Source organism: Aspergillus clavatus, genomic scaffold, assembly GCF_000002715.2.
Source record: "Aspergillus clavatus NRRL 1 1099423829795 genomic scaffold, whole genome shotgun sequence".
NCBI classification, from domain to species: domain Eukaryota; kingdom Fungi; phylum Ascomycota; class Eurotiomycetes; order Eurotiales; family Aspergillaceae; genus Aspergillus; species Aspergillus clavatus.
The window spans coordinates 1,338,612-1,360,670 of NW_001517104.1; the positions used below are offsets into that span (position 1 = coordinate 1,338,612).

The 22,059-nt window shown below is 57.2% G+C and overlaps 10 protein-coding genes across 10 annotated transcripts, besides 23 other annotated features; 6 read left to right on the plus strand and 4 right to left on the minus strand.

The window, feature by feature from the left end:
- The first annotated feature begins 201 nt into the window (after positions 1-201).
- Positions 202-234: a microsatellite.
- A 22-nt stretch (positions 235-256) lies between these two features.
- Positions 257-3,434, plus strand: ACLA_013330 (zinc-binding alcohol dehydrogenase family protein; the record flags this gene model as incomplete). The annotated part of the gene is given in 4 exon segments (XM_001274323.1): positions 257-1,242; positions 1,472-1,511; positions 2,459-3,060; positions 3,080-3,434. 4 exon segments carry the CDS (start codon positions 257-259, stop codon positions 3,432-3,434), a joined length of 1,983 nt encoding a protein of 660 aa, XP_001274324.1.
- Positions 1,139-1,176: a microsatellite.
- Positions 1,381-1,402: a microsatellite.
- Positions 2,040-2,069: a microsatellite.
- Positions 3,435-3,886: 452 nt separating the features above from the next.
- Positions 3,887-4,985, minus strand: ACLA_013340 (putative sexual development protein (LsdA); the record flags this gene model as incomplete). The annotated part of the gene is made up of 2 exons (XM_001274324.1): positions 3,887-4,597; positions 4,653-4,985. 2 exons carry the CDS (start codon positions 4,983-4,985, stop codon positions 3,887-3,889), a joined length of 1,044 nt encoding a protein of 347 aa, XP_001274325.1.
- A 1,099-nt stretch (positions 4,986-6,084) lies between these two features.
- On the plus strand, positions 6,085-7,506 carry ACLA_013350 (NAD(P)-dependent oxidoreductase; the record flags this gene model as incomplete). Its single annotated transcript, XM_001274325.1, has 3 exons — positions 6,085-6,340; positions 6,399-6,892; positions 6,946-7,506. 3 exons carry the CDS (start codon positions 6,085-6,087, stop codon positions 7,504-7,506), a joined length of 1,311 nt encoding a protein of 436 aa, XP_001274326.1.
- Positions 7,507-7,818: 312 nt separating this feature from the next.
- Positions 7,819-8,694, plus strand: ACLA_013360 (class II fructose-bisphosphate aldolase; the record flags this gene model as incomplete). The annotated part of the gene is made up of 1 exon (XM_001274326.1): positions 7,819-8,694. One exon carries the CDS (start codon positions 7,819-7,821, stop codon positions 8,692-8,694), a length of 876 nt encoding a protein of 291 aa, XP_001274327.1.
- Positions 8,695-8,743: 49 nt separating this feature from the next.
- Positions 8,744-8,763: a microsatellite.
- A 108-nt stretch (positions 8,764-8,871) lies between these two features.
- Positions 8,872-8,896: a microsatellite.
- Positions 8,897-8,926: 30 nt separating this feature from the next.
- Positions 8,927-10,780, minus strand: ACLA_013370 (cytochrome P450; the record flags this gene model as incomplete). The annotated part of the gene is made up of 5 exons (XM_001274327.1): positions 8,927-9,101; positions 9,209-9,375; positions 9,475-9,585; positions 9,639-10,495; positions 10,570-10,780. 5 exons carry the CDS (start codon positions 10,778-10,780, stop codon positions 8,927-8,929), a joined length of 1,521 nt encoding a protein of 506 aa, XP_001274328.1.
- Positions 10,781-11,281: 501 nt separating this feature from the next.
- Positions 11,282-11,303: a microsatellite.
- A 324-nt stretch (positions 11,304-11,627) lies between these two features.
- Positions 11,628-12,578, plus strand: ACLA_013380 (uncharacterized protein; the record flags this gene model as incomplete). The annotated part of the gene is made up of 2 exons (XM_001274328.1): positions 11,628-12,139; positions 12,254-12,578. The coding sequence occupies 2 exons, from the start codon at positions 11,628-11,630 to the stop codon at positions 12,576-12,578; spliced, it is 837 nt and encodes a 278-aa protein (XP_001274329.1).
- Positions 12,579-12,596: 18 nt separating this feature from the next.
- Positions 12,597-12,622: a microsatellite.
- Positions 12,597-12,623: a microsatellite.
- Positions 12,624-12,629: 6 nt separating this feature from the next.
- ACLA_013390 (putative salicylate hydroxylase) lies at positions 12,630-14,246 on the minus strand (the record flags this gene model as incomplete). The annotated part of the gene is made up of 6 exons (XM_001274329.1): positions 12,630-13,022; positions 13,077-13,158; positions 13,230-13,545; positions 13,624-13,790; positions 13,867-14,054; positions 14,136-14,246. The coding sequence occupies 6 exons, from the start codon at positions 14,244-14,246 to the stop codon at positions 12,630-12,632; spliced, it is 1,257 nt and encodes a 418-aa protein (XP_001274330.1).
- Positions 13,572-13,595: a microsatellite.
- Positions 14,247-15,701: 1,455 nt separating the features above from the next.
- Positions 15,702-15,726: a microsatellite.
- Positions 15,702-15,727: a microsatellite.
- A 9-nt stretch (positions 15,728-15,736) lies between these two features.
- Positions 15,737-15,761: a microsatellite.
- Positions 15,762-15,850: 89 nt separating this feature from the next.
- Positions 15,851-15,891: a microsatellite.
- A 210-nt stretch (positions 15,892-16,101) lies between these two features.
- Positions 16,102-16,213: a microsatellite.
- Positions 16,148-16,212: a microsatellite.
- A 13-nt stretch (positions 16,214-16,226) lies between the features above and the next one.
- On the plus strand, positions 16,227-17,007 carry ACLA_013400 (putative bZIP transcription factor; the record flags this gene model as incomplete). The annotated part of the gene is made up of 2 exons (XM_001274330.1): positions 16,227-16,475; positions 16,576-17,007. The coding sequence occupies 2 exons, from the start codon at positions 16,227-16,229 to the stop codon at positions 17,005-17,007; spliced, it is 681 nt and encodes a 226-aa protein (XP_001274331.1).
- Positions 16,530-16,556: a microsatellite.
- Positions 16,530-16,557: a microsatellite.
- A 236-nt stretch (positions 17,008-17,243) lies between the features above and the next one.
- Positions 17,244-17,274: a microsatellite.
- Positions 17,275-17,746: 472 nt separating this feature from the next.
- Positions 17,747-19,927, plus strand: ACLA_013410 (uncharacterized protein; the record flags this gene model as incomplete). Its single annotated transcript, XM_001274331.1, has 3 exons — positions 17,747-18,446; positions 18,589-19,075; positions 19,156-19,927. 3 exons carry the CDS (start codon positions 17,747-17,749, stop codon positions 19,925-19,927), a joined length of 1,959 nt encoding a protein of 652 aa, XP_001274332.1.
- Positions 18,279-18,328: a microsatellite.
- A 200-nt stretch (positions 19,928-20,127) lies between the features above and the next one.
- Positions 20,128-20,156: a microsatellite.
- Positions 20,157-20,449: 293 nt separating this feature from the next.
- ACLA_013420 (cytochrome P450) lies at positions 20,450-21,946 on the minus strand (the record flags this gene model as incomplete). The annotated part of the gene is made up of 1 exon (XM_001274332.1): positions 20,450-21,946. One exon carries the CDS (start codon positions 21,944-21,946, stop codon positions 20,450-20,452), a length of 1,497 nt encoding a protein of 498 aa, XP_001274333.1.
- A 21-nt stretch (positions 21,947-21,967) lies between these two features.
- Positions 21,968-21,996: a microsatellite.
- Positions 21,968-22,014: a microsatellite.
- The last annotated feature ends 45 nt before the right edge of the window (positions 22,015-22,059 follow it).

A 22,059-nucleotide genomic window follows, 5' to 3' on the forward strand; every position in this document is an offset into this window, starting at 1 on the left:
GATAGGATCATCCTCGAAGGCCGGGGACAAAGAGCCATGTCATGGAAGACAACGTCGTTGTTTTCTCGATCTGAGACTGTCTCGTTGCAACAATGGATTCTTCTGCAACTGTCTTGGATCATGCTGTCTCCCTCAAGTCTCGCTCTGGTATATATATCCCCGACGATGTCGACCCGAGTACCTGCATCCTCCATCCCTCATCCACTGCCACTGCCACTGCTACTGCTACTGCCACATCCCCAATATATCTTTATCAATGTGCAAATACACCTACCACCACTACCCTAACTGCGGCCACATCGGCTCCTTCACCATCGACAGCTGCGTCTACTTCCTCAACGCCCTCCGCACCGACACCTGGGCCGGCGCAGACCCCAAGTCCTGCACCAACGTCCGCGAGCACCACGACCTGCTCAACACCACCAACGCCGTCTACTGCGGCCAGTGCGAGCGCGATTGGAACCAGCGCCTCCTCAAGGACGGCATCGAAGCCATCCTCCACGGCCCACGGCCCTCCCACAGCCCCATCGAAGGTCTCGGTCTGCCGAGCCCCATCCTTACCACCCAGATGGCCATGCATCTCTCCCAGGGCCCGGCCTTCGACCACACTTTTCTCAATCTCGACTCTGACAAGGAGTCCACGGCAAGTGCTGCCAGCACCCCGAAACCCAGGTTCCCGACTCTGCACATCCCCCCTCCGCCCTCTCTCCCGGCCGCACGCGCCAACCCCCAGGGACTGTGCCGCGACGGCATGAACCTCGACACCCCACACGGTGAGACCAGTGCAGCCCACGGCTCCGAAATCAATGACTACGAGCTCGTCGATACTGACATGGTAGCCCCCCAGATGATATCTCCATTGATTAAGTTCGAGGACGATGAAAACGACGACGATGACGACTTCGAGAGCGTCGCGGCCTCCGACTCCGACTGCGCCGACACAGAAGACCGCGCCGCCTTCGTCATGCGCCAGCTGGACAAGCTCCTGCTCCCGTCGTTCCGGGCCAATACGGCACAGAAGGATGAACAGGACGTGGCGAGGGAGTCAAGCCGGGCGTCATTGAGGCGGACTTGTCCTGCGCGCACGGCGCTGCTGACGCCTATGTATGACACCTTCCCTGGTTTTGTTCCTGATAGAGACGATGGCGGCGACGACGACGACGACGATGAAGACGAGGAGGAGCTCGAGGATGCGAAAGATGAGGATTATTGGAACGATAGGACGGTGCTGCAGTCGCCTGTGTATGTGGGCTTTCCGGCGGGAGAGGACGAGGAGGCGGATAGGGCTATGGGAAGGGTGAAGTGGAGGAACATCGCGTGGTAGAATATTGAGGACTGTTTGTTTTGGGTTCTGATTTTTGTATAGGCGTCAATGCACATTCATCATCATCATCATCATCATATTGTGAGTGAATATTCTTTCTCGAGATAGTAGCACTAGCAGGCATCTAACTGTAGCACGTAATAACAGGCATCCATCCACCACCTCTGGGACACTACCTCTCGGCCTAGTATATGCCCCCTACAGTATCATATATATGCAATATTCACAGTTGCTGTATTCTGAGATCTGGCCCTGTCGGTTGGACCGTCGTGTAGCGACTGACGGTCCCAACCCTTCCACATCTCGGCGAAAGGCAGCTAGCTGCTTTGTTACTTTCCGAATTATAAATCAGATGTACGTATCACCGAGAACCTTCGTCTCGCGCTTCAGCCCAGACATGTTTTTTTATATTCCCGGCCTAAGGGCCAGTTGATAATGGACAATGCCAAGGGACAGTCAAGCAGCCCAGTCATGCAGGCGTCGAGACCTCACAAGAACCACTCGCTATGTGTAATAGCAACCCCTCTCCTACAGTCATGCTCTCTCTCCACAAATAATGAGCCTCTGTTGATAATCCAAGTATGGCAAATCGGCAGTAGACTGGCATCTACTGGGCGACAGACGACTCTTAGCGGGACATCAGACTATCACGATTACTGATCTGCGTGTCTGTCAGCGTTAGCCCGAGGATTTGATTTGTAACCAACAATCCAAGTATATACGTATATATATATATGTATATATAATGGGATGGGATCAGTTTGTTCTCTCAATCTCAGAGTATGCTTCTTCCCAGCTGGAATCGCCTTTTCCTATTCTCTCTATTCAAACCGTGTTCTCGCTTTCCAATGAATCAACAGCAAGCTTTGATCCTCAAAACCCTTCAAGCGCCACTGGTGCTAGAAAGGCGACCAATCCCTCGGCCGGAAGGGAATCAAGTTCTTGTAAAAATCGTTACTGCCGGACGTACGTTGCCTTGCGTGTGATTGGCATTGATCTGTTGTATGAGAGGAGGAAGGAAGGCTAACAAGAACAACAACCCATAGTCAACCCGCATGACCAAAAAGTAAGATGGCCATGAAACCTCCCCCCCCCCTACTTCATATCCTCAACCGCTAATTACCTTACCGGCAGGGTCGCGATCGAGGGCTCCTCGTGGACAAGTACCTGCCGCACGCAATCCTCGCCAACGACATCGGCGGGATCGTCGAGAAAATCGGACCAGACGTGCAAAAGTTCTCCGTGGGCGACAGGATTGTCGGACAGTCCAACATCCTCTCCGGCGGCGCAGACCAAGCCGGACTGCAACAGTTCTGCGTCCTCGACGCGGAGTACGCCGCGCCCATCCCCTCCGCTCTGAGCTTCGACCAGGCGGCGACGATCCCCGTGAACGCGATGGCGAGCTTCATCGCCCTATTCGACGCGTCCGGGCTGGAGCTGGCGCCTGCATTCCTGGGCCCGTTGGCGACGGCGGCGACGGCGTTCGACTACCGCCACGAAGCGATCGTCATCATCGGCGGCGGCTCCAACTGCGGGAAATTCGCCCTCCAGTTTGCGCGCCTGGCCGGCTTCGGGAAGATCATCACCACGGCCAAGATCCGCGACGGCAGCGAGCGGTCGCTCCGGGATCTCGGGGCCACGCACGTCATTGACCGGGACGCCGCCGATGTCGAAGACCAGATCCGGGCGCTGGTCGGAGACGACCTGCTGTATGCCTTTGATCCCGTCAATGGGGCGTACGGGGGGGGGGCCCAGTCATCAGCTGGCGCTGGAGCTTCTCTCTACCACCAAGAAGGGGTCGTTGGCAACGCTGGTGCGCGGAGAGGCGGATCCGGTAATCGCTGCCCGGAAACGCGCGGGCTTTAAGAAGAACCAGATTCTTGGAGTCAGTGACGTGCACAAGGAGCTGGCTGCGCAGTTCTGGAGGGAGCTACCCGGCTGGATTGAGGCAGGAAAGCTCCAGCCGCTGGACTATACGGTCATTGACGGACTCGACGCTGGGAAAGTCAACAGCCTGCTCGATGATTACCGCGACGGTCGGCCGGTAGTCAAGACTCATGTGCATCCCAATAATGGGAGTTTGATCGAGAATGGGCAGACCAGCTTGTAACACACCATAGCCTACAAATGAGTCAGAGGAGTTCTAGGGAATGTCAAACATTGCATGTCCATCTTTTTTATGCACTTGCTATACTCTACTGGGTTCACCAACATGCCCTATTTTGTCACCAGAAGATACCAAGAAACCATCTCAATAGCACATATAAGAGACCTAGGCTTGAGGATGTTTGACAAGGGAGTTCGTTAAGAAGGAAATAACATTCATAGAGAGGCCACCTCAAACAGAATGATAATACCTGCATCCCTCATCTCTCATCTAGAATCACACAGAAGCAAATGATTCTGTAGCCACCCGCATTCCAAGTACTCAGTGATCCATCATCGACAAATGTCCTTGCATTCCCGGGACAGCCTAATCCAAGGAGGAGGATAAGAATAAGACTACTACTAAGACGTACAGTTGAGCAGTAACAATAAACCTGAGGCTGCAACAAGACACTCTCAATTGACAACAATCAAACCCGGTCCAGCCACGGTAGCCTGAGAGACGGCATCGGCATTGGGAAAATGACCACTGCTGTTGGTCACCGCGGCAATCGTCAATCCATTCATCAGGTGTTCGTCATAGGGGAAGAGCACTTCGGCCACGATGGTCTGACTCTCGGCAGAGATGATGTTCATCGGCTCTACAATCGGGAGGTTCAACTGGTTGATGTATGTGAGCCAGACATTCTGCACTGGAACATCCGTTCGAGTGCGGTTCCACGCAACCCGGATGATCTGCGTGGTAGGTGCAGGTGGTGTCAGGATGGCCAAGGGCGGGAAGGTTCTTAGCGGGATCTCGTTTATATTGGGGCAGCTCCCCGGCACGACGAAGGCTTGGACTGCAGTGAATGCAAAGTTGACGTTGCTAGTGGTAGGGAACGGAAGCTCGCTGGGGATCTTGCTCTGCAGTGTCCGGAACCAACCCTCCTGCTCTCCCTCATTCCCAATGACGGACGAAATAATCCGGGTGAAGTTGAAGTCCCCGCCCACGGCAAACCGTTCCACCACATCTTGGAGGGTCCCGAGCACTAGATCGGTGAATGTCGCGGCTAGTGCAATAGCCTGGTCAAAGTCGGAGACGGGGAAGTGATATTGGCAAGGCAAGATGGGCGAAACATTGAAGTGCTGAAGGGCATCATTGGCGCTCAGGGCGTGCAGTTCCTCTTGCTAGGATTGGATGTCAATCATCATACTCGTGGTCATCAAGATCACGAAGGCTTACAGCAAGAATCGCGGTGAGACTGCGGTTGACCATGTCTCTCCGGGCTCCCTGGGGGATCTGGAAACCAGGCACATTGTTCGTAACGTTCAAGAGCAGGTCGTTGAAGAAAGCGACCTCAAAAAGCTCATTGAAGGCAATCAATTGCAGATTGACTATGCCCTCCTGGCTGATGTTGTTCGGAAGAGGTGTGTTTGGCAGGGTGCCGTGTGCTCTGAGCTCAATGTCTCGGATCTGACCTGGAGTTGGATTGGGCATTCCATCAGGCAGAGGAGCTGCATGAATGAATGGTCGTGCAAACAATAAAGCAATGGGAAGTGTTTTGAGAAGCTGCATGGCGAATATGACTGCAAGAAGTGGGAGAACGTAGTATATAGAATGGGGATGTAAACGAACGTGAGTGCTGTAGAATGAAGAATGGATTCCAGTGAAAAGAAGCGAGGCTTTGGACAGACAACTTTTACCTCGAGTCTGTGTGAGATGCGCTTTCCTATAGGGAGGATTTACGGAGTGCCTGAGTGTTAGGGTAGGCATTAATTACCCTGCCTGCATTTCATTTCTGGAGGTGAAGCAGGAAGTACCCAGGAAGTCTTCTTGCCAGAGCGATGTCACTTCCTCCACAGAGTTCCTAGGTCCATTGACGATGACTCCAGCATTGGAGAAGTATCTCGCAAGGCTGAACAGGCGATCAATGAGATACAACCAAGAGGGCAATAGAGAGCGCTATTTGGAGTACCTCCCATTGTTGCCTATATACACCACTACAAGGAAGAGTTCCGCTTTTATAGCTCGTGCTAGGCGTAGAATCCGTACCGTTCTCATGCAACATAGTGATTCCTATTGATCTGGCCCTGTAGTCCAGTCAGAGCACGCTGAGAATTCAAGAGTAGAGGTCTTGGAGGAATAGTGGTGAGTCGCGATACGACGCAGTGGCGACGCAGTACAGACGCCTGAGAATTGTCCCAGATCATCGGCCTCGGTTAGCTAGCAGACAGTATCCATAGCCATTCTGTCGGAAGAGACGATGTGGTTGTTTACCTCTTACGTGGCGGCTGTCCTCGTCTTCCAGCAAAACACCGAATATCCTCAATTTCCATCTCTCATCCTCCCTCATCCTCAACTTTCTCCTATCCAGAAAATGCATCGTCAATACTCCGCCGTCCATGCCTATTAAGGCTAATATGAGCGTCGATCTCCTCAGCGATGGATAAATGCGACGCGGACCAAGTCCGACAGCCGGCTGTGACATCCCACGTTATGATCCTCCGCATTGTTGAACCCCCCCGCGGCCGCCGGGGGGTTTAAAAAGAGCTCTGGAATTCAGTTCTGCTTTGTAGATCTGCAAACAGTCAGAGTTCATTTCGTCTTCTCTTAGCTTCTTTTCTTTTTTTTTCTTCAATTTCTCCCGTATCTCCAAGACAAAATCAAGATCATCATGTCCAAACCCACTATCGGCTTCGTTGGCCTAGGAGCCATGGGCTTTGGCATGGCCACCAACCTCGTGCGCGAAGGATATCCCGTCGTCGGCTATGATGTCTTCCCTGCCTCGGTTCAACGGTTCCAGACCGCAGGGGGCATTCCCGCTTCGTCGCTGCGGGAGTCCGCCGAGGGGAAGGACTTTTACGTGTGTATGGTGGCGTCGGCGCCGCAGGTGCAGTCGGTGCTCTTTGGAGACGATGGGATCGTACAATGTATGTTGCTTCATCAATCCCTCGCCACTTGATGGACGGCAGATGCTGAAAGAGCCAGATCTCCCACCGAACGCGACCCTGTTCCTTTGCTCCACCGTCCCCGCCTCGTATGCGCAATCGGTCGCCGCCGAGCTGCAGTCGCTCGGTCGTGCGGATATCCGTTTCATCGACTGTCCGGTGTCCGGGGGTGCCAAACGGGCGGCCGACGGGACGCTGTCGATTATGGCGGGGGCGCCCGAGGAGGCGCTGAACAGTGGTCGGGAGATCCTGCAGGTCATGTCGGATCAGAAGAAGCTGTACCTGGTGCCGGGCGGCATTGGGGCGGGAAGCAACATGAAGATGGTGCATCAGGTGCTGGCGGGCATTCACATCCTGGGCGCCAGCGAGGCCATGGGCTTTGCGGCGCAGCTGGGACTGGACGCGAAGACGACGGCGGCGAAGATCATTGGCACGGAGGCCTGGACGTGGATGCACGAGAACCGTCTGCCGCGCATGCTGGCGGAGGACTGGAACCCCGGGGCGAGTGCACTGACGATTATTCTCAAGGATGTGGTAAGGGATGCGGTCTTGTTGGTGCGGTGGCCCAGATACTAAGGCTTCTCCAGGGTATTATCACCACCTCGGCCCGTCAGCACCACTTCCCTGTGCCTCTTTGCTCGACCGCCGAACAGGTCTACCTGTCCGCGCTACTGCAGGGCTACGGCGCCAAAGACGACTCGGCCATGGTCCGCCAGTACTTCCCCACGCCCATCGCCCCCGTGGCCGCGTCCGCCGACGATGTCGCCGCATCTCTCCAGCTCGTACTTGATTTGATGCTGGGGGTCAACCTCGTGGCAGCAGCCGAGGCCATTGCCTTCGCACGCTATCTCAAGGTCGATCTCGCGCAGTTCCACGAACTCGTCCGCGACGCGGCCGGCGCGAGCAAGGTTTTCATCCACAAGGGACTGGAAATGATCGAGGGGCGCATCGGCGATAAGGCACCTGCAGGATCCCAGCTCCTTGACGAGGCTGTCTCCCAGCTCGAGAAGGTGGTACAGAAGGCGAGGGATCTGCACTGCCCACTGCACCTGGGCAACGCGGCGTTGACAGTGTTGCTGCTGGCTCGGAGGAATGGGTTCGGCGGCGAAGCGAGCACGAGTGTGATCCAGGTGTTTGGCCCGGAGTAGATGATCAATCTTTTTTTCGTTTTTCAATTCTTATTTAGCCATTGTCGTGCCATCCGGACTATTTAGGCCCCCTATTGAGTCCCCATCTCTAGTGCATAATCAGTTTGACGTCAATCGGAGCAACTCCGTCTTTGCCAGAGTGTGTAGAGTAAGAGAGAGTGTGGGGGAGAGTAAACACCGCGTGCACAGGGTATATATAACGCTCTACGTCTGTTCATTCTCGATCCCTTTTTTCTTCCATTCAAAGTCATTCATTCCATTCCAATTCTCTCTCTCTCATACCTTGCTCCCTCCCTTCCAACAACAACAACAATGACCACCCCCAACCCCTCCCTCGCCACCAACCGCGCGCTCCCCATCCTTGACCACGCCGCGAAGAACCACTATGGCGTGCCGGCCATGTGCTGCTACAACGTCGAGGGCATCCTCGCGACGGTCCGCGCGGCCGAAGCCAAACGCTCCCCAGCCATGATCCTCCTCTTCCCCTGGGCCGTGCACTACGCAGACGGGATCCTCGTGCACGCGGCCGCCGAGGCAGCACGCAGCGCCTCGGTCCCCGTCACCGTGCACATGGACCACGCGCAGACGCCCGAGATGATCCGGCGGGCGGCCGACCTGGGCGGCTTCGACAGCATCATGGTGGACATGTCGCACTACGAGAAGGACGAGAACCTGCGACTGACGCGGGAGCTGGTGGCGTACTGCCACGCGCGCGGGATCGCGACCGAGGCCGAGCCCGGGCGCATCGAGGGCGGCGAGGACGGCGTCGCCGACACCGCCGACCTCGAGGGCCTGCTGTCCACCCCGGACGAGAGCATGGAGTTCGTGGCCACGGGCATCGACTGGCTGGCGCCCGCGTTCGGCAACGTCCATGGCGAGTATGGCCCGCGCGGCATCCGCCTCGAGTACGACCGGCTGCAGCGCATCCGGGACCGCGTCGGGGACCGCGTCAGGCTGGTGCTGCATGGCGCCGACCCGTTTACGACGGACATCTTTGCCCGCTGCATCGAGTGCGGCGTGAGCAAGGTCAATATCAACAAGGTGCTGAATAACGAGTATGTGCGGGTGCAGCGCGAGAAGGCGGGCCGCGTGCCCTTGACGGCGCTGCTGGAGGAGGCGACGGACGCGATGCAGAAGGCTGTGGAGAGGTGTATGGATATGCTGGGGTCGACGGGCCAGGCGGCCTGATTCTACCGATTGTAGTTTGATTTTGTATTTCCTTATTCTTCTCTACGCTATCATCATCATCATCATCATTCAACGTCATCGTTCATAGGAGAAGGATTCATGAATCTCGCACTTCGGCCGATGCCCGACTCGGTGTTGCTTCCAGCAGAACCAGCATAAACCGCCAATAATATACTAGATACGTGGATACGTGGATACGTGGAGCTTCTAGCTTCACGATCAACGGCCGAGCTCACTCCTTCACGATCCCCGTCACTCTCGCCTGCACCTGGAATCTGCCCGTCTCTGGCTGCCCAAACCCCAGATCGCGGTTCACGAGAATATCCTCCAGCGTAGTCTCATACAGCTCCATGTCGAAGCGACGAGCCACGGCCGCGATTGTCCGGTATAACTCCGCGTAGGCAAGGCTGCCGGGGGGGGAGGGAAGAAAAAATCAGCACGGTCACCAAAGCAAGCTCGACGCATAGCCGGGAAGGGCGTCTTATAAAATAAAAAAATAAATAAATAAACCTACTTGATCCCCAAGCATTGCCGACTCCCCTTGTTAAACGAGACGAGGAAGCGCTTCAGGTTCTCGCCCTTCTCTGCTGCCCGGATCCAGCGCTCCGGGTGGAATCTCTGCGGCTCGGGGAAGATGGTTGGGTCTTGGTGCACGAAGTAGGCTGATTGACTGATCGGGGTCTGTGCATGTCAATGTCAGGGAGATCTAGACCTATATACTATATGACCCGCGGATTGTCGTCGTCTGCGGAGGGGGAAGAGGAGATGAAAGCTACTCACGCCGGGCGGAATCATATAGTCGCCGTATTTCAAGGTCTCGTCGGGCGCCACGCGAGGCAGTCGGGTGACGAGAGCGTACGACAGACGGAGGCTCTCGTTGACCACGCCGCTCTGTCTTCCATCAGCACGACGGAAAGCTCCGAGGGTTAGAGGGTAGGGCTTACCAGGTACGGCAGCTGTTCCAGCTGCAGCCACGAGACGGAAGTCGTCGGCGTAGGCATCACCCGCTTCAACTCCTCCCGCAGGGTCCGCAGCACGTCCTGATTCTGCATGAGATGGAAGCTGGCCACCGCCAGCGCGCGCGCCGTGGTATCGGTTCCCGCCGCGAAGATGACCGTCGACTCCACCTCCAGACGATCCAGCGTCTTCTCTTCCGGCGGCACCGTCTCCGCCGTCAAGGCATCGAAAATGGTCTCGCGCGCGCGGCCACCCGCCCTTCCCTTCCGCGCCAGCGCCTTCGCTGCCAGCTCCCGGATCCAGAGCTTCACCTCGACCACATCCGCGATCTTGAGCCCCACGGCCCGCAGCAGCCAGGGCGGCGCATCCTTGAACAGCCGCACCAACCCGGGGAAGAACCGGTTGACGTGCAGCAGGTCGAGCTGCGTCGCCACGGCATCGACCAGGTCGTTCCGGAAGCTCTCGTGCGCCAGGTAGCCGTGGGTCTCGCCGTAGGCATACTGCATGATGATGTCGGCGGTCAGGGCGGCGAAGACATGCTGCAGGTTCAGCACGGAGCCGGCGTGGCTCGCCTCCTCGAGGCGCGCGGTGAGCATGGCGAGCTTTTCCGAGATGGTGGCTTCGAACTGCAGCACCGACCGCTTGGAGAAGTACGGGCTGATGAAGCCGCGGCGGATGCGGTGGTGCGTGTGGTCGACGGTCGTGGCGGAGCTGTTGTCGGCGGCCAGGGCATTGACGTACTCGGCGTACTTGTCGCGTCTGCGCGAGCCGCCGGCGTAGATCTCGTCGTAGAAGCAGGGGTCTTTGATGTGGAGTTGGCGCGGGTTGATGCGGACGATGGGACCTTGGGCGCGTGTCAGGGTCTCTTCTTTTCTGCTGGTGTTGTGGTTCGGGTTGCTTGAGTGCTCGGCCACCTACCGTACTTCTCGTGCATGCGCTCAATCTCCCAGATATAGCGGCCGCCACGAAGGACGTCGTGGTAGAACTCGGGTAGGGATGAAATGGCGGCCAGCTTAGGGCCAGGAAATCGGCTCAGAGGATGGAGGAAGAGGCGGTAGACAATGACTCCGGAGATATACAGCAATACACCTACGAGGATTTGGTCCTTGTCCATGGCAAATGAAGCCATTGTGAGAAATGCTCAGAAGGAGAATTGATTCGCATTCGCCAGAGACTGTGGAAGACTGTGTAACTGTGTATACGGAGTGTCCAAGCAGCTGATGGGCTTCCCAGTTGGACCGAGACGAGCCTTAAATCGTTCGAGATTTACTTTGAATCCTTGATCTGAAGGGGCTAGCTAGCTCGCCAATGGCCACGAGAGAATCCGCAACCACCTCCTGCAGCTAGTCAGGTATGCTCACCTGCAGCTTTGTGATGTTTCAGGCTACTGTTGTACGGCTAACAAGTTAGCGAGTTTCCTGGCAAGCGGTCAATGCTATCTCTTCGTTCTATTTCCCTGGTTACACACTCGCCTCCGCTGGCATGAGAAAGGATCGACATTGAACACCCCATTCTTGGGAGCTGGCTGCATCTATCTGATGCTTTGGTATGCTTGGAGGGTCGGACGCGGCGAGAAAGATAGAATCAGATACATGGGTCAGTGCCACCTCGGAGCAAGGATATTCTGTGATACTACTACTACTACTACTACTTTAAATGCTGGAACTGGAGACAGAGAGGCTTTCAATCCATCTATCATTGTTGATGCGTGGGGTACAGACCTTCAATAGCACACTTACTCTTTCTATAGACGGGAGGACAGCTGTCCAACCACTATATATATCGACTTTGTATACAATCCAGCGATGTATCAACATCTCATTTATTCCGCCAGAATCAATCGAAAAAAAAGGCAGACCCACCCAGCCAATCAGCGCCCTCTCATCAAAAACATCAAAACATCACCATCATCTCATCTCATCTCATATCAATCAACCCTTCCATCCCTCCCATCGATCTCATACTCAATCTCCCAAATGATCCTCTTCCCACGCCTCCATCTCTTCGAAATCGGTGACCAACCCTGGTGCCCCGACTGGCTCCTCGCCTACATCCAGTCCTACCTCACCAGCGTCTGGAACTTCCACCTCCCCCCCTTCACCACCTCCTCCCCCGCCACCACCGCCGCAGCCCTCATCACCGACACCCTGCCCAACCCATCCTCCTTCACCTACGTCGACCTCTGCGCCGGCGCCGGCGGCCCCACCGCCACCATGGAGACGGTGCTGAACGCACGGTTCCGCGCGCGCGGCCAGCCCCCCGCGTCCTTCGTGCTGACGGACCTCCACCCACGCCCGGAGCCGTGGGCGCGCATCGCGAAGCGCCAGGCCCATGTCTCGTTCGTGGACGGGCCGGTGGATGCGACGCGCTGCGGGCGGGTGGCGCGCGGGAGGGAGTGTCGGGTGTTTAATCTGTGTTTTCATCATTTTGACGATGTGGTTGCGAGGCGCGTGTTGCGGAGTGCGGTGCAAGAGGGGGATGCGTTTATGTATGTTTCCCTTCCCCTCTTCTTCCTGTCTACGTGGTTGTCGTAAAAAAGAAAAAAAAAACAAAAAAGAGGAGGAGGATGAAGGACAGGACTGACAGGATGGGTGGGTGCCAGAATCTTCGAGTTCGCCCAGCGCAATTTCTCCTCCCTGTTGAATATCCCCGTCATGCTGCTGTACCCGTTCTTTCATACGCTGGGCCACCGGGACTACAGGTTCTCGCCTCTGCATTACCTTTTTACGTATCTGTTTCCGCTCTTCTCCGTGGTGTGTTCGTTTGACGGGCTCGTCTCGACGCTCCGCTGTCGCACGCCCGAGGAGCTGCGCGATCTGCTGCGGCAGCCGGATCTGGACGTCAGCGGCTGGGAGTTCATGGCGGGGAATCGGATGCTGGCCTGGCCGTTTCTGCACATCTACTGGTATATGGGGGTGAAGAAATAGCGGGCTGCCTTGTAAGATTATGTATGTATGTATGTATGTATGTATTTGTCACTACATATGATTCAGCTCGGGTCTTCTGCGTTCTACCTCTGCCAGCACGTCGAACCCGAGCACGACGTGTTGCCGAGACGCCATCACGCCAATCCAGTCCGTTTCTCGGGTCAGCCCGGACACGCTCAGCACCAGGTCGCGGAGTCGTTGGAAGATGCCGTCGGCCAGGTGGAAGCTGCCGCGGTTGCGCATGGCTCCCTGCACGGTGCGCGTGGTTCGTGGCTTGCGTAGATCCTCGTAGAGCTGAAGGACAGACGGGACCTTGGCCGGCTCGGAGGCGACATGGCCGAGTAACGCGCCCAATACCGCGCCGTCTTCCACGGCCATGGCGGCGCCTTGGGCCTGGTAGGGGAGCGTGGGATGGCACGCGTCCCCGAGGAGGGTGACGGACCCCTATGCCTGTCAGCAAGTAAACCGCCTGCGCGGGACAAGAGAATAGACCCGAACCTTGGTCCATCGCGGCAGTTCCGGAAGATGGCATAGCTTCCACTTCAGGACGGATGGAATGCATGAGATCATCCTCCGCAGCCTAGTCCCCCCTCGTTAAGACTTTGGAGCAGAGCACGATTGGCTGAAAAAATTAAAAAATAAAAACCGTACGTGGGATCCCATCCCCGATACCCAAACTGCATCTCATCCACGTCGCCCTGCGTCGTGCGCACCGCCGCCGGCAGATCATCCGGCTGGAGCAGAACGAGGTTATACTCGTCTCCACCGCGGACGGGATAGAACACGGCATGCCTCTCTGGTCCGAGCCAGGCGGTTACACCTCGCGTGTCGCAGAGCGCGGTGACTGCGGTATCGTCCAGCGGGGAGAGCTGGGCGCGCGAGAAGGTGGCTCGGTAGGCCATGTCGCCTGTTTCCTGCGGGACGACGGGGTCGTCGAGAACGAAGTCGCGGACTTTGGACCAGAGACCTGATCGTCTCAACTTCATCAGTCGAAAAAAAAAAGAAAAGAAAAGAAAACAGAGAGAGGGGGGGGGGACAGCCAAACCGTCAGCGCCGATAATCACGTCGCCTGCGATCACCTCCCCGCCCACCAGCACAACAGCAGTTTCCTCCACATCGACTCTCTCCACCGCAGCGTCGAGGCGGATCTCTACTCCCAGACTCTGGGCCTGGTCTAGCAGGATCTGATGATAATCCGCCCGGTGGATCACCCTGCCTCACTCAGCAGTCAGCAGTCAGCACAGAAGGGTATAGTGGTAGTAGTAGTAGTAGAGACTCGACGACCTACACCCACGGCGCTCCATACTCCCTCACCACGGTCTCGCCGCACGGCATTGACGCAATGACGCTCCCATCGCTGTACCGCCGCAGATCCATCCTCTCGAGCGTCAACCCCCGTTCTTCCACCTGCGCCAGAAGACCGAGCTCGCGCATGATCCGGGCTCCATTGGGCGGGATCTGGATCCCGGCACCGACCTAGCGCCGCTCATCGCGATTAGCCTCACCCGCTACAGAGGTTCGGTTAGTATCTGAGGACGGAAGGGGGGGAGGTTGTACCGGTTGAAGCTGGGCTGATTGTTCGAGAACGAGCACGTCGAGGTTATTGCGGCGACAGGCGATCGCGCACGCCAGGCCGCCGAGTCCGGCGCCGACGATGACGATTTTCATTTGATGCCGGGCGGATGGACAGAGTTTGCTGGTTCGATGGGTTGGTTGACGAGGGCGAGATCAGTGGAAATGTTAAGGGAGAGAAACAAGAGTCATGCTTATGGCTGGGGGTCCTGGCGGTAAGCAACGTGTCACTTGGCTGTCTGTGGTGCAGATCGCATGTCTCTCTACGTAGTACAAGATTGTCCTTGTCGATTATGCTAGAGATAGAGATCTCATAGTTGGGTGGATTATGATCATGTATCTATCCATTCTTGAGAACGTATCACGCTGGATTCCTCTATATCCTTCGTGGGTACAGAAAGGGCCCCGCTGACCGGGTAGAATCTCCACCCTCAATAACGTCTGCGGTGATGCCATCACGCTCGACAACGCGGATATGGTCTGGATCGACCCCAACACGGTACACAGATGGAAGCCATACAACCCAATTCGACTACTGACGACTCCCAGCGGACAGATCTCGCTCATCGGCCGCCACTTCATCGTCAAGCAGCTGGGACCCGGCCAGCCACGTCACCCGCTCCAACAACGAGGAGCTCTGTGCTGGTGGGTGTGTTGAAATACCAGAGACGCGGATGATGTTTCAATGGTTCTAGAGTCTATACCTATACGCATCGGTATTCGGGCGAGTGTTGGGGAGGCTGCGGGAGATGCATCCCATCCGGGGTTGAAGGATGTGGCGGCGTGGGGTGGAGGGAGGATAGCTACTACTGACTACTCACTACTGGGTGGGTTATCGCAGAGCTTGAAGCTTAATAATATGCTCAGATGCGTACTATATGCTGGTCATTGATTCATAGGGGGAGAATTTTCCATCCCGGGTGGATGAGCATTGGAGGGTGATCGGGTGGTGGCAGACTAGTAGGAATCTATTTTTTTTTAATAATCTGTCTTTGGGGCATGACACTGCAGGGTTTGACTCTGACACCTGTCCTGGGGACGCCATTGGAGGTACCAGTCATGGTGGATGATTCTTATCGGTTGGCAGAGAGAGGTTGAGTTGAGGCTATAGAGAATTAGAGAATTGAGATTAATTCCACTTACTGTGTACAGCCTGAGGCACTCAGACGAGTTTCTTCTTCCGGCCGAGCTTATCTAAGCGATGCTGAGAAATCAGAGGGGGGGGGTCCATCCAGCCAATCAGCGGTGGCCAAGACACTGCCCAATTCGGCCTAGCGCCATGGCATCGGTGAAACACGGAGAATCCATAATCCAACCGGGCCGGTGCGGACCAATCAGCGGCGATGTAGACGGTCCCCCTTTGGGAATAGCGTCAACGCCCCGTGATCCCGCCAAGCCCCGCCGTCCAGCGTCCACCAGCAGACCAGCCCGGCGTTCTGAACTTCTGACAGCGGCATATCTTCAAAAAGAGACCATTTTCCCAAAAAAAACACATGGCTCGACCCATACTAAGACTTTAGACCCCAACAACTTATCTTAACTGATGATCGGTACTACTACTACTACTACTACTACTAGGCTCAAGCCTGCAGAAGCTGCAGAAGCTGCAGAAAACCCAGGCCTCTTTCAGTTTCACTCTTCTTCCCCCCCCCCCCTTTTGTCCTCCCTAGTCCTATCCTCGTCGGGAGTGCGTTAATTAAAGTAGTAGTAGCAGTAGTCGCAGTATCTAGTAGAAGTAGTATCACCAACAGAACCACCAGTCGTTGGACGGGCCAGTGAATCGTGACTGATGACTGTCGGGTGGACCAGTGGCAACCACCAGGGGGGGGGGGGTTTGGTTTGTTAATTCTTACTATATAAATCCTGACTGCCGTCTTCAAGACACAGCTGAAGGGGATCTCAAGATATGCTTAAATCGTGGTAAAAATCGTGGTCCGGATCTTTCTCTGGGACACCCACACACATACCATATATACCTACACACACACATATACCATATACACCTACACCTACACCTACACACACACATATACATACACACACACATATACATACACACACACGACTTCCAGAGACATGGACGTCTTCACCAGCCAGGATCTACACCCCCGATCCCGCATTCCCTGGGATCAGCCCTTGGACGAGTCGCCTCCCTCCCTCGGCCATCTGAGCCACGAACTACGATATAACCCCATGGCCATGACGACGAGCACCGCATCCCCCGAGCTGTATGCGCTCTCCCCGCATACGATGGCCTATCTCGGCTCGAACCACACCTCGCCGGATATGTCGGTGGGATATGAAACCGCCAGTACCGGATCGGGGGTATGTTTACTTTTCTCTCTCTCTCTCTTTCTAGTAAAAAACAGAAAGACACACAAAAAAAAAAAAAAAAAAAAAAAAAAAACAGTATTGACGATCCTAGAATAACCGGCGACAATCCCAGAACCGTGAGGCCCAACGTCGATTCCGGGAACGTCGCGAGCAGGAGCGCGTACAACTGCGGCGTGGCATGGAAGAACTCCGCACCGAGAATGATCGGCTGGCGAGGGAGCTGAAGGAGGCCCAGAATGGGTCTGCGAGTCTGGAAGGGGAGAATACGCGCCTAAAGGGGGAACTCGAGGCGTTGAGGAAACGGTGGCAGGATGTGCTGAAGCTCATGTCGGGGATGGTGCAGGGGGAGGCCAATGCCAACGCCAACGCCAGCGAGGGGACACCGACATCGCCGACGGGGTCCGCGTCGTCGACGGCGCACCACCAGCAGAAGGATGTGCAGAGTCTACGCAGTTCGATGATGATGCAGATGCTAGTGCTCTTGTTTGAGGAGAAGGGCCCGTCCAAATGTGAGGACACATAGGAGCGAACTATAGTATAGTGTCTTACATCCGGTTTCTGTCGCGGGCCCCCCAAGGGCTTTCATGACCCATGGATATCGATGAAACGTCAAAAACTAATTAAAATGATTTACCCTATCGACTAGACGACACTAGGCTACGCTAGTCTGGCACCAAAGTCGAGCTAAGTAGGGAATGACTCGATGACTCCAACTCAATTCCGGCCGACTAGTTAGTGGCTACCACTTACCAGAAACCTTCACAGCCTTCACAGCCTCACAGCCTCACAGCTATCAATCCCGATCCAGCGGGTACCAAGTCCGTCGCTAAGCCAGATGTGGTAGACTGTTTCTCCCGTACGATTGGGCCTCTCCCTATCACTAGTCAGGTGTCACTGGAAAGGATCCCTCCAAGGCTAAGCGAAGCCACCAAAAAAAGCCACCAACCGAATTCACCAGGCTAGCACCCTAGCTAGAGCTGCGAGCCTGCGAGACCCTCCGGCGTGATTATTGGCATTTATTGGCTAATTCAACCACATGAGACCGGAGGGAAACGAGGGTGGACCATGAGTCAGCAATCAATCAATCACCAACCCTCGTTGGAACTGACGGAGTAGGGCTGCCCCAGGACGTCCCTCGCAAAGTTCAAACAAAGCTGCTCTGACCCCTTCCTCTCGGGAGCCCGATCCGAATCCCGTCAACCCGCAGCCCAATCAAACCGTTACGGGGGGTGGGGGAAAGAGGTTTGGCTCTTTGCTCTGCAATGGCCCCAGAAACCGACAAAGGCAAACAGCCTGACCGTGAGCCACCCAACCCGAGTCCACCCCAGAACCAGAACCAGAACCAGCTGCTGTTCGTCGACGGCCCCAGTCTCGGCCGCGGGGGAGACGCCAAGTCCCGCAGCACTCGCTCAGCCCTGATCCGCCGTCTCATCGCGGAGAAGCAGACCAAGTACCGGCAGGAAGAGGCTGCGAGACGAGAGCAGCTGATTGCCCAGCGCCAGCGCCGGGGTCCGACTCCGGTCCAGTGGACGACGACGTGGTACCCATGCGTATGTCAGACGAGTGAGACGCAGGGCCAAGCCGAATCCCAGAGCCGAATCCGGGTCCCTGGGACTGGGACTGCCAGTGGCAGTGGCAGTCAGGACGGGGTCGGGGGGACTAGTGCGAGATTGCAACCCACGCGGGTGATACGATCCAGGACGGAAGATGCCGCCGTCTGTGGAACCTGTGGAGGGCTGCTGAGGAGCGACACCAGCACGCCGGAACCTGGCGCTCGGACTGGCACTGGAGCTGGCAGTTCGCAGTCGCAGTCGCAATCGCAGTCGCAATCGCAGTCACAGTCGCCGACGACCACCGCGGCCGCAGAAACGCGCCTGCCACTGGCCGTCACCCGGCGAATAGACCCCTTCTCCGCCGTGGATCCCAGACTGGCTCCCAGCCTGGACAGTCTAGTCCACCACTGTGGGTTCTCTCTTTTTTTCCCCTTCCTCGTTCTCTGTCTGCTTTTTCTGCCCTACGTGTCGTCTCTACGGAGTACGGTCCGAACGGTGGATGCCTACAGAGGATAGAGTCGTTCCTCCCCGCTAATGCATGCCATGATTAGCGCTCACCTCCATCTGGCCGGGCTTCCGGCAGATGGACTTCGCCCGCCGCTGCTACCAATCGTGGATCTTGCCGACGCGCGAGAACAAGCTGCTGCTGTACAGCACGCTCTGGGGCGCCTCGTGCCACCGCGACGTGCTGCGCATCAGCCACGGGTCGAATCCCGTGCTGGAGACGCGCGATCAGCTGTACTACAAGGGCCGCGTGCTGCGCATGCTGCACAACCACGTAGCGGATTTCGCCAACGATGACTGGCGCGACGGCATCATCATGGCGATTCTGTTCCTGGCAGTCAATGAGACGAGCTGGCGCGAGATCGTGCGTGACCCAAACCCCTTCACCCCGCCCTTCACCAACATGCAGCATCTCGACTTTTACGGCAGTCGTGACTACCATTCGCTGCATTGGTCCATCATCTGTAATTTGTTGCAGCGGCTGGGCGGACTTAGCAAGATTCGAGTGTATGGGTTGGCGTGGCTGGTGTCAATGTAAGTCTGTCTGTCTCCCCCCTGAAGCGTCGCTCCCTCTCGTTCGGGGTTTTGTTAAGAACGAAAAATTTCGGACACAGATCGGATCTGATGAACGCGGCGCACGCCTTGACCAAACCGCTGTTCCAGCCCGTCGACGCAGAAGGCCAGCAGCTCAACTTCACCTCCCCCCTCGACGTCTTCCCCATCCCCACCCACTCCGAAGAACCCGGCCGCGGATTCCGCCACCTGCGCAACCTCTGCCCCCCGGTCAAACAAGACATCGTGCGCGTCTTCATCCAGCTCAGCGAATTCTCCACCCTGGTGCAATGGTACGCGCGCCGCCGCCTCGATTCCGTCTCGCTCGACCTCCTCGCCGACGTCCGTAACCACGTCCACCATGTCCTCTTCAGCCTCCCCGACGAGCACGACCCGCTCGAAGACTCCCTCGAAATGTGCGATCTCTCCCCGGACGACGCCTCCATCTCCCACGGCCTGTATCTCTCCTGTCGCCTCGCCGCCCTCCTCTATGCCACCCACGTTACCTTCCCCATGCCTCGCTCCGCCTTCCTCCGCGCCGCTATCATCCCCAAGCTCGCCGCGCTGCTCGCGAACATGCTGCACACGGTGACGAATCCCGTGCTGCTGTGGTGTGCGGCGATGACGGCGATCGCCGCCGAGGACATGCGGGAACACGCGGCGCTGCTGCCCCTGGTGGGCCGCATGTGTCGGGAGCTGGACGTCCGATCGTATGCGCAGCTCGTGGAGATCCTGCAGACGTTCGCGTGGGTGGACGTGGCGTGTTCGGAGGGGTGCACTCGACTCTGGGAGGCCTTGCAGCGTCTCGAGAGACAGAGAGGTGAGACAAAATGAGAGGGATGAGTGGGGAGGGGGGCGAAAAGAGGGGGAGGGGAGGGGGGGGAGGGAGGCAAATGTCCATGGGGACTTTGTATATATACCCAAGAATGACAGGAAATGCGTCTGCCGTCTGTAGACATCAACAGGATCTGCACTAGGCGCTGCAGCGGGCTGAGTCATGATTATTCAAGCCTTATATGATTGATATCACCCTGCCAATTGACCCAATTGACCCAATTGACCCACAGGAGGCCCCCTGAACCCGCCTCCTAACCTGTTTGGGACATGTCTTGAAGCTATTCCATTGGGCCATTTGCCCCTGTCCTGCGCCATTGACGGGCAATGGGGCAGTGTAACCCCTTCTGGTAAATGGGCGAACATGCTTTCTCTCCTCCTCAGGTCCTCGCTAAACTACCGAGTATTCACCCTCGTCCTTACGGTCCAATATCCAGCCTGTCCCAACTCCCAAGTCCTCACTAGCTCTCAGTGTCTGCAGTCTGACCACTAAGCTGATTAGTGATAATCATGGTCATAGACTCATAGCACCTCTTTAGACTCTGCATCCCTCGCCTGCATCTCACACTCAAACCGATCTGGCACGCCGCTCAGCCCGTCCGAGAACTGCACCTCGGGCCTCTTCTCCCTCCCCGCCTCGTCTACCGGGCACCGCCAGCTCACCGTCGCCAGCAGCGTCGCCATGGCAATGTACACCCCCGTCAGCGCCAGGTGCTGCCCGGGACATACGCGCCGCCCAAACCCAAAGGGGCCCTCGGGCAGCGGCTCGCCGCGCAGATAACGGTCCGGGTCGAATCGCTCGGGTTCCGCATACACCCGCTCGTCATGGGTCATCGCCCACGCGTTCGCATACACCACCGCCCCGCGCGGGATCGTCAAGCCGCCCACGCTCTCCTCCGCCGACATCGCATGCGGGATCCCCAGCGGCGACAGCGGTGCCCACCGGGTCGTCTCCTGGATCACGCGCTCCAGAAACGGCAGCCGCTCGCGGTCCTCGAACGTCGGCAGCCGCAGCGGGAGCCCGCGCGCATCCACACCCAGCACGCCGTCCAGCTCCGCGCGCGCCCGCGCCTGCACCCCCGGCTGCAGCATCAGGTTCAGGATACACACCACGATCGTCGCGAACGTCGTGTTCCCGCCCGCAATGGCAATCGTGCCCGCCGCTCCCTTGAGATCCTCCACCCCGACCTTACCCTCCCGCAGATGCATCCCCAGGAACGAACTGCCCGTCTCCCCCGTCCCAGCCCGGAGTTTCTCCTCCATCATCCCCCACGGCCCGTTATGGAACTCCTCCACCGCGCCCCGCATCTGCTGCGCATGCACCAGCCCCCATAACATGCCAACCCGCTTGGCCACGCACACCGGAATCCACCGCAGCGCCGGCACGGCATCCACCACCGAGAACCCGGGCACCCCGCCGCGCCCCGTCGCCTCCTCGACAGCGGTCGCCAGGTCCACAAACCCGCCCGCCTGCGCCGAGTCCATCCCAAACCCAATCCGCATGACCACCGCGATCGCGAACCGCCGTAGGCTCACTTCCCAGGTCTCCGGATGGCTGCGGATCTGCGCGACCGCCGCGCGGATCTCCTGCATCTGGATCGGGCGGTAGTCCTTGCACATGGATGGGCTGAAGGAGCGTTGCAGGAGGCGGCGGTGGAGCTTGAAGCGTGGGGACGAGGACCGCAGGAAGGTGAGCGTGATGCCCCAGCCCATGATCTCGTAGAGGGCGAAGCGTGGACGATCCGCCGCTGTAGGTTTTTTGAGCAGGGCGTGCGCCGCGTCGACGCTGTTGACGACGATGACGCAGCGCGTGAGCATGCGGAGGCTGAGGATGTCGCTGTTGTACGTGCGCGACCATTTCGCGTATTGGTACTCTGCGTGCGAGGAGGGGATGCGGCGCAGGTGGCCGAGGAAGAAGTCACCTGGTGGGCTTGGGGGGAGGTTACGGGGGGTAAGCCGCTTGTAGATGAGCACGCTGGCGGGGAGGATGATGAGCACAAGTAGAATGAGGGACTCCATTTGGTAGAACGTCAAGAGAAGGGTGATGGTGATGGTGATGGTGATGGTGATAATGAAGATGACGATGAGAAGTTCAGGTGGATGAGGGGGAGGGACTTAATATATGCTGTCAG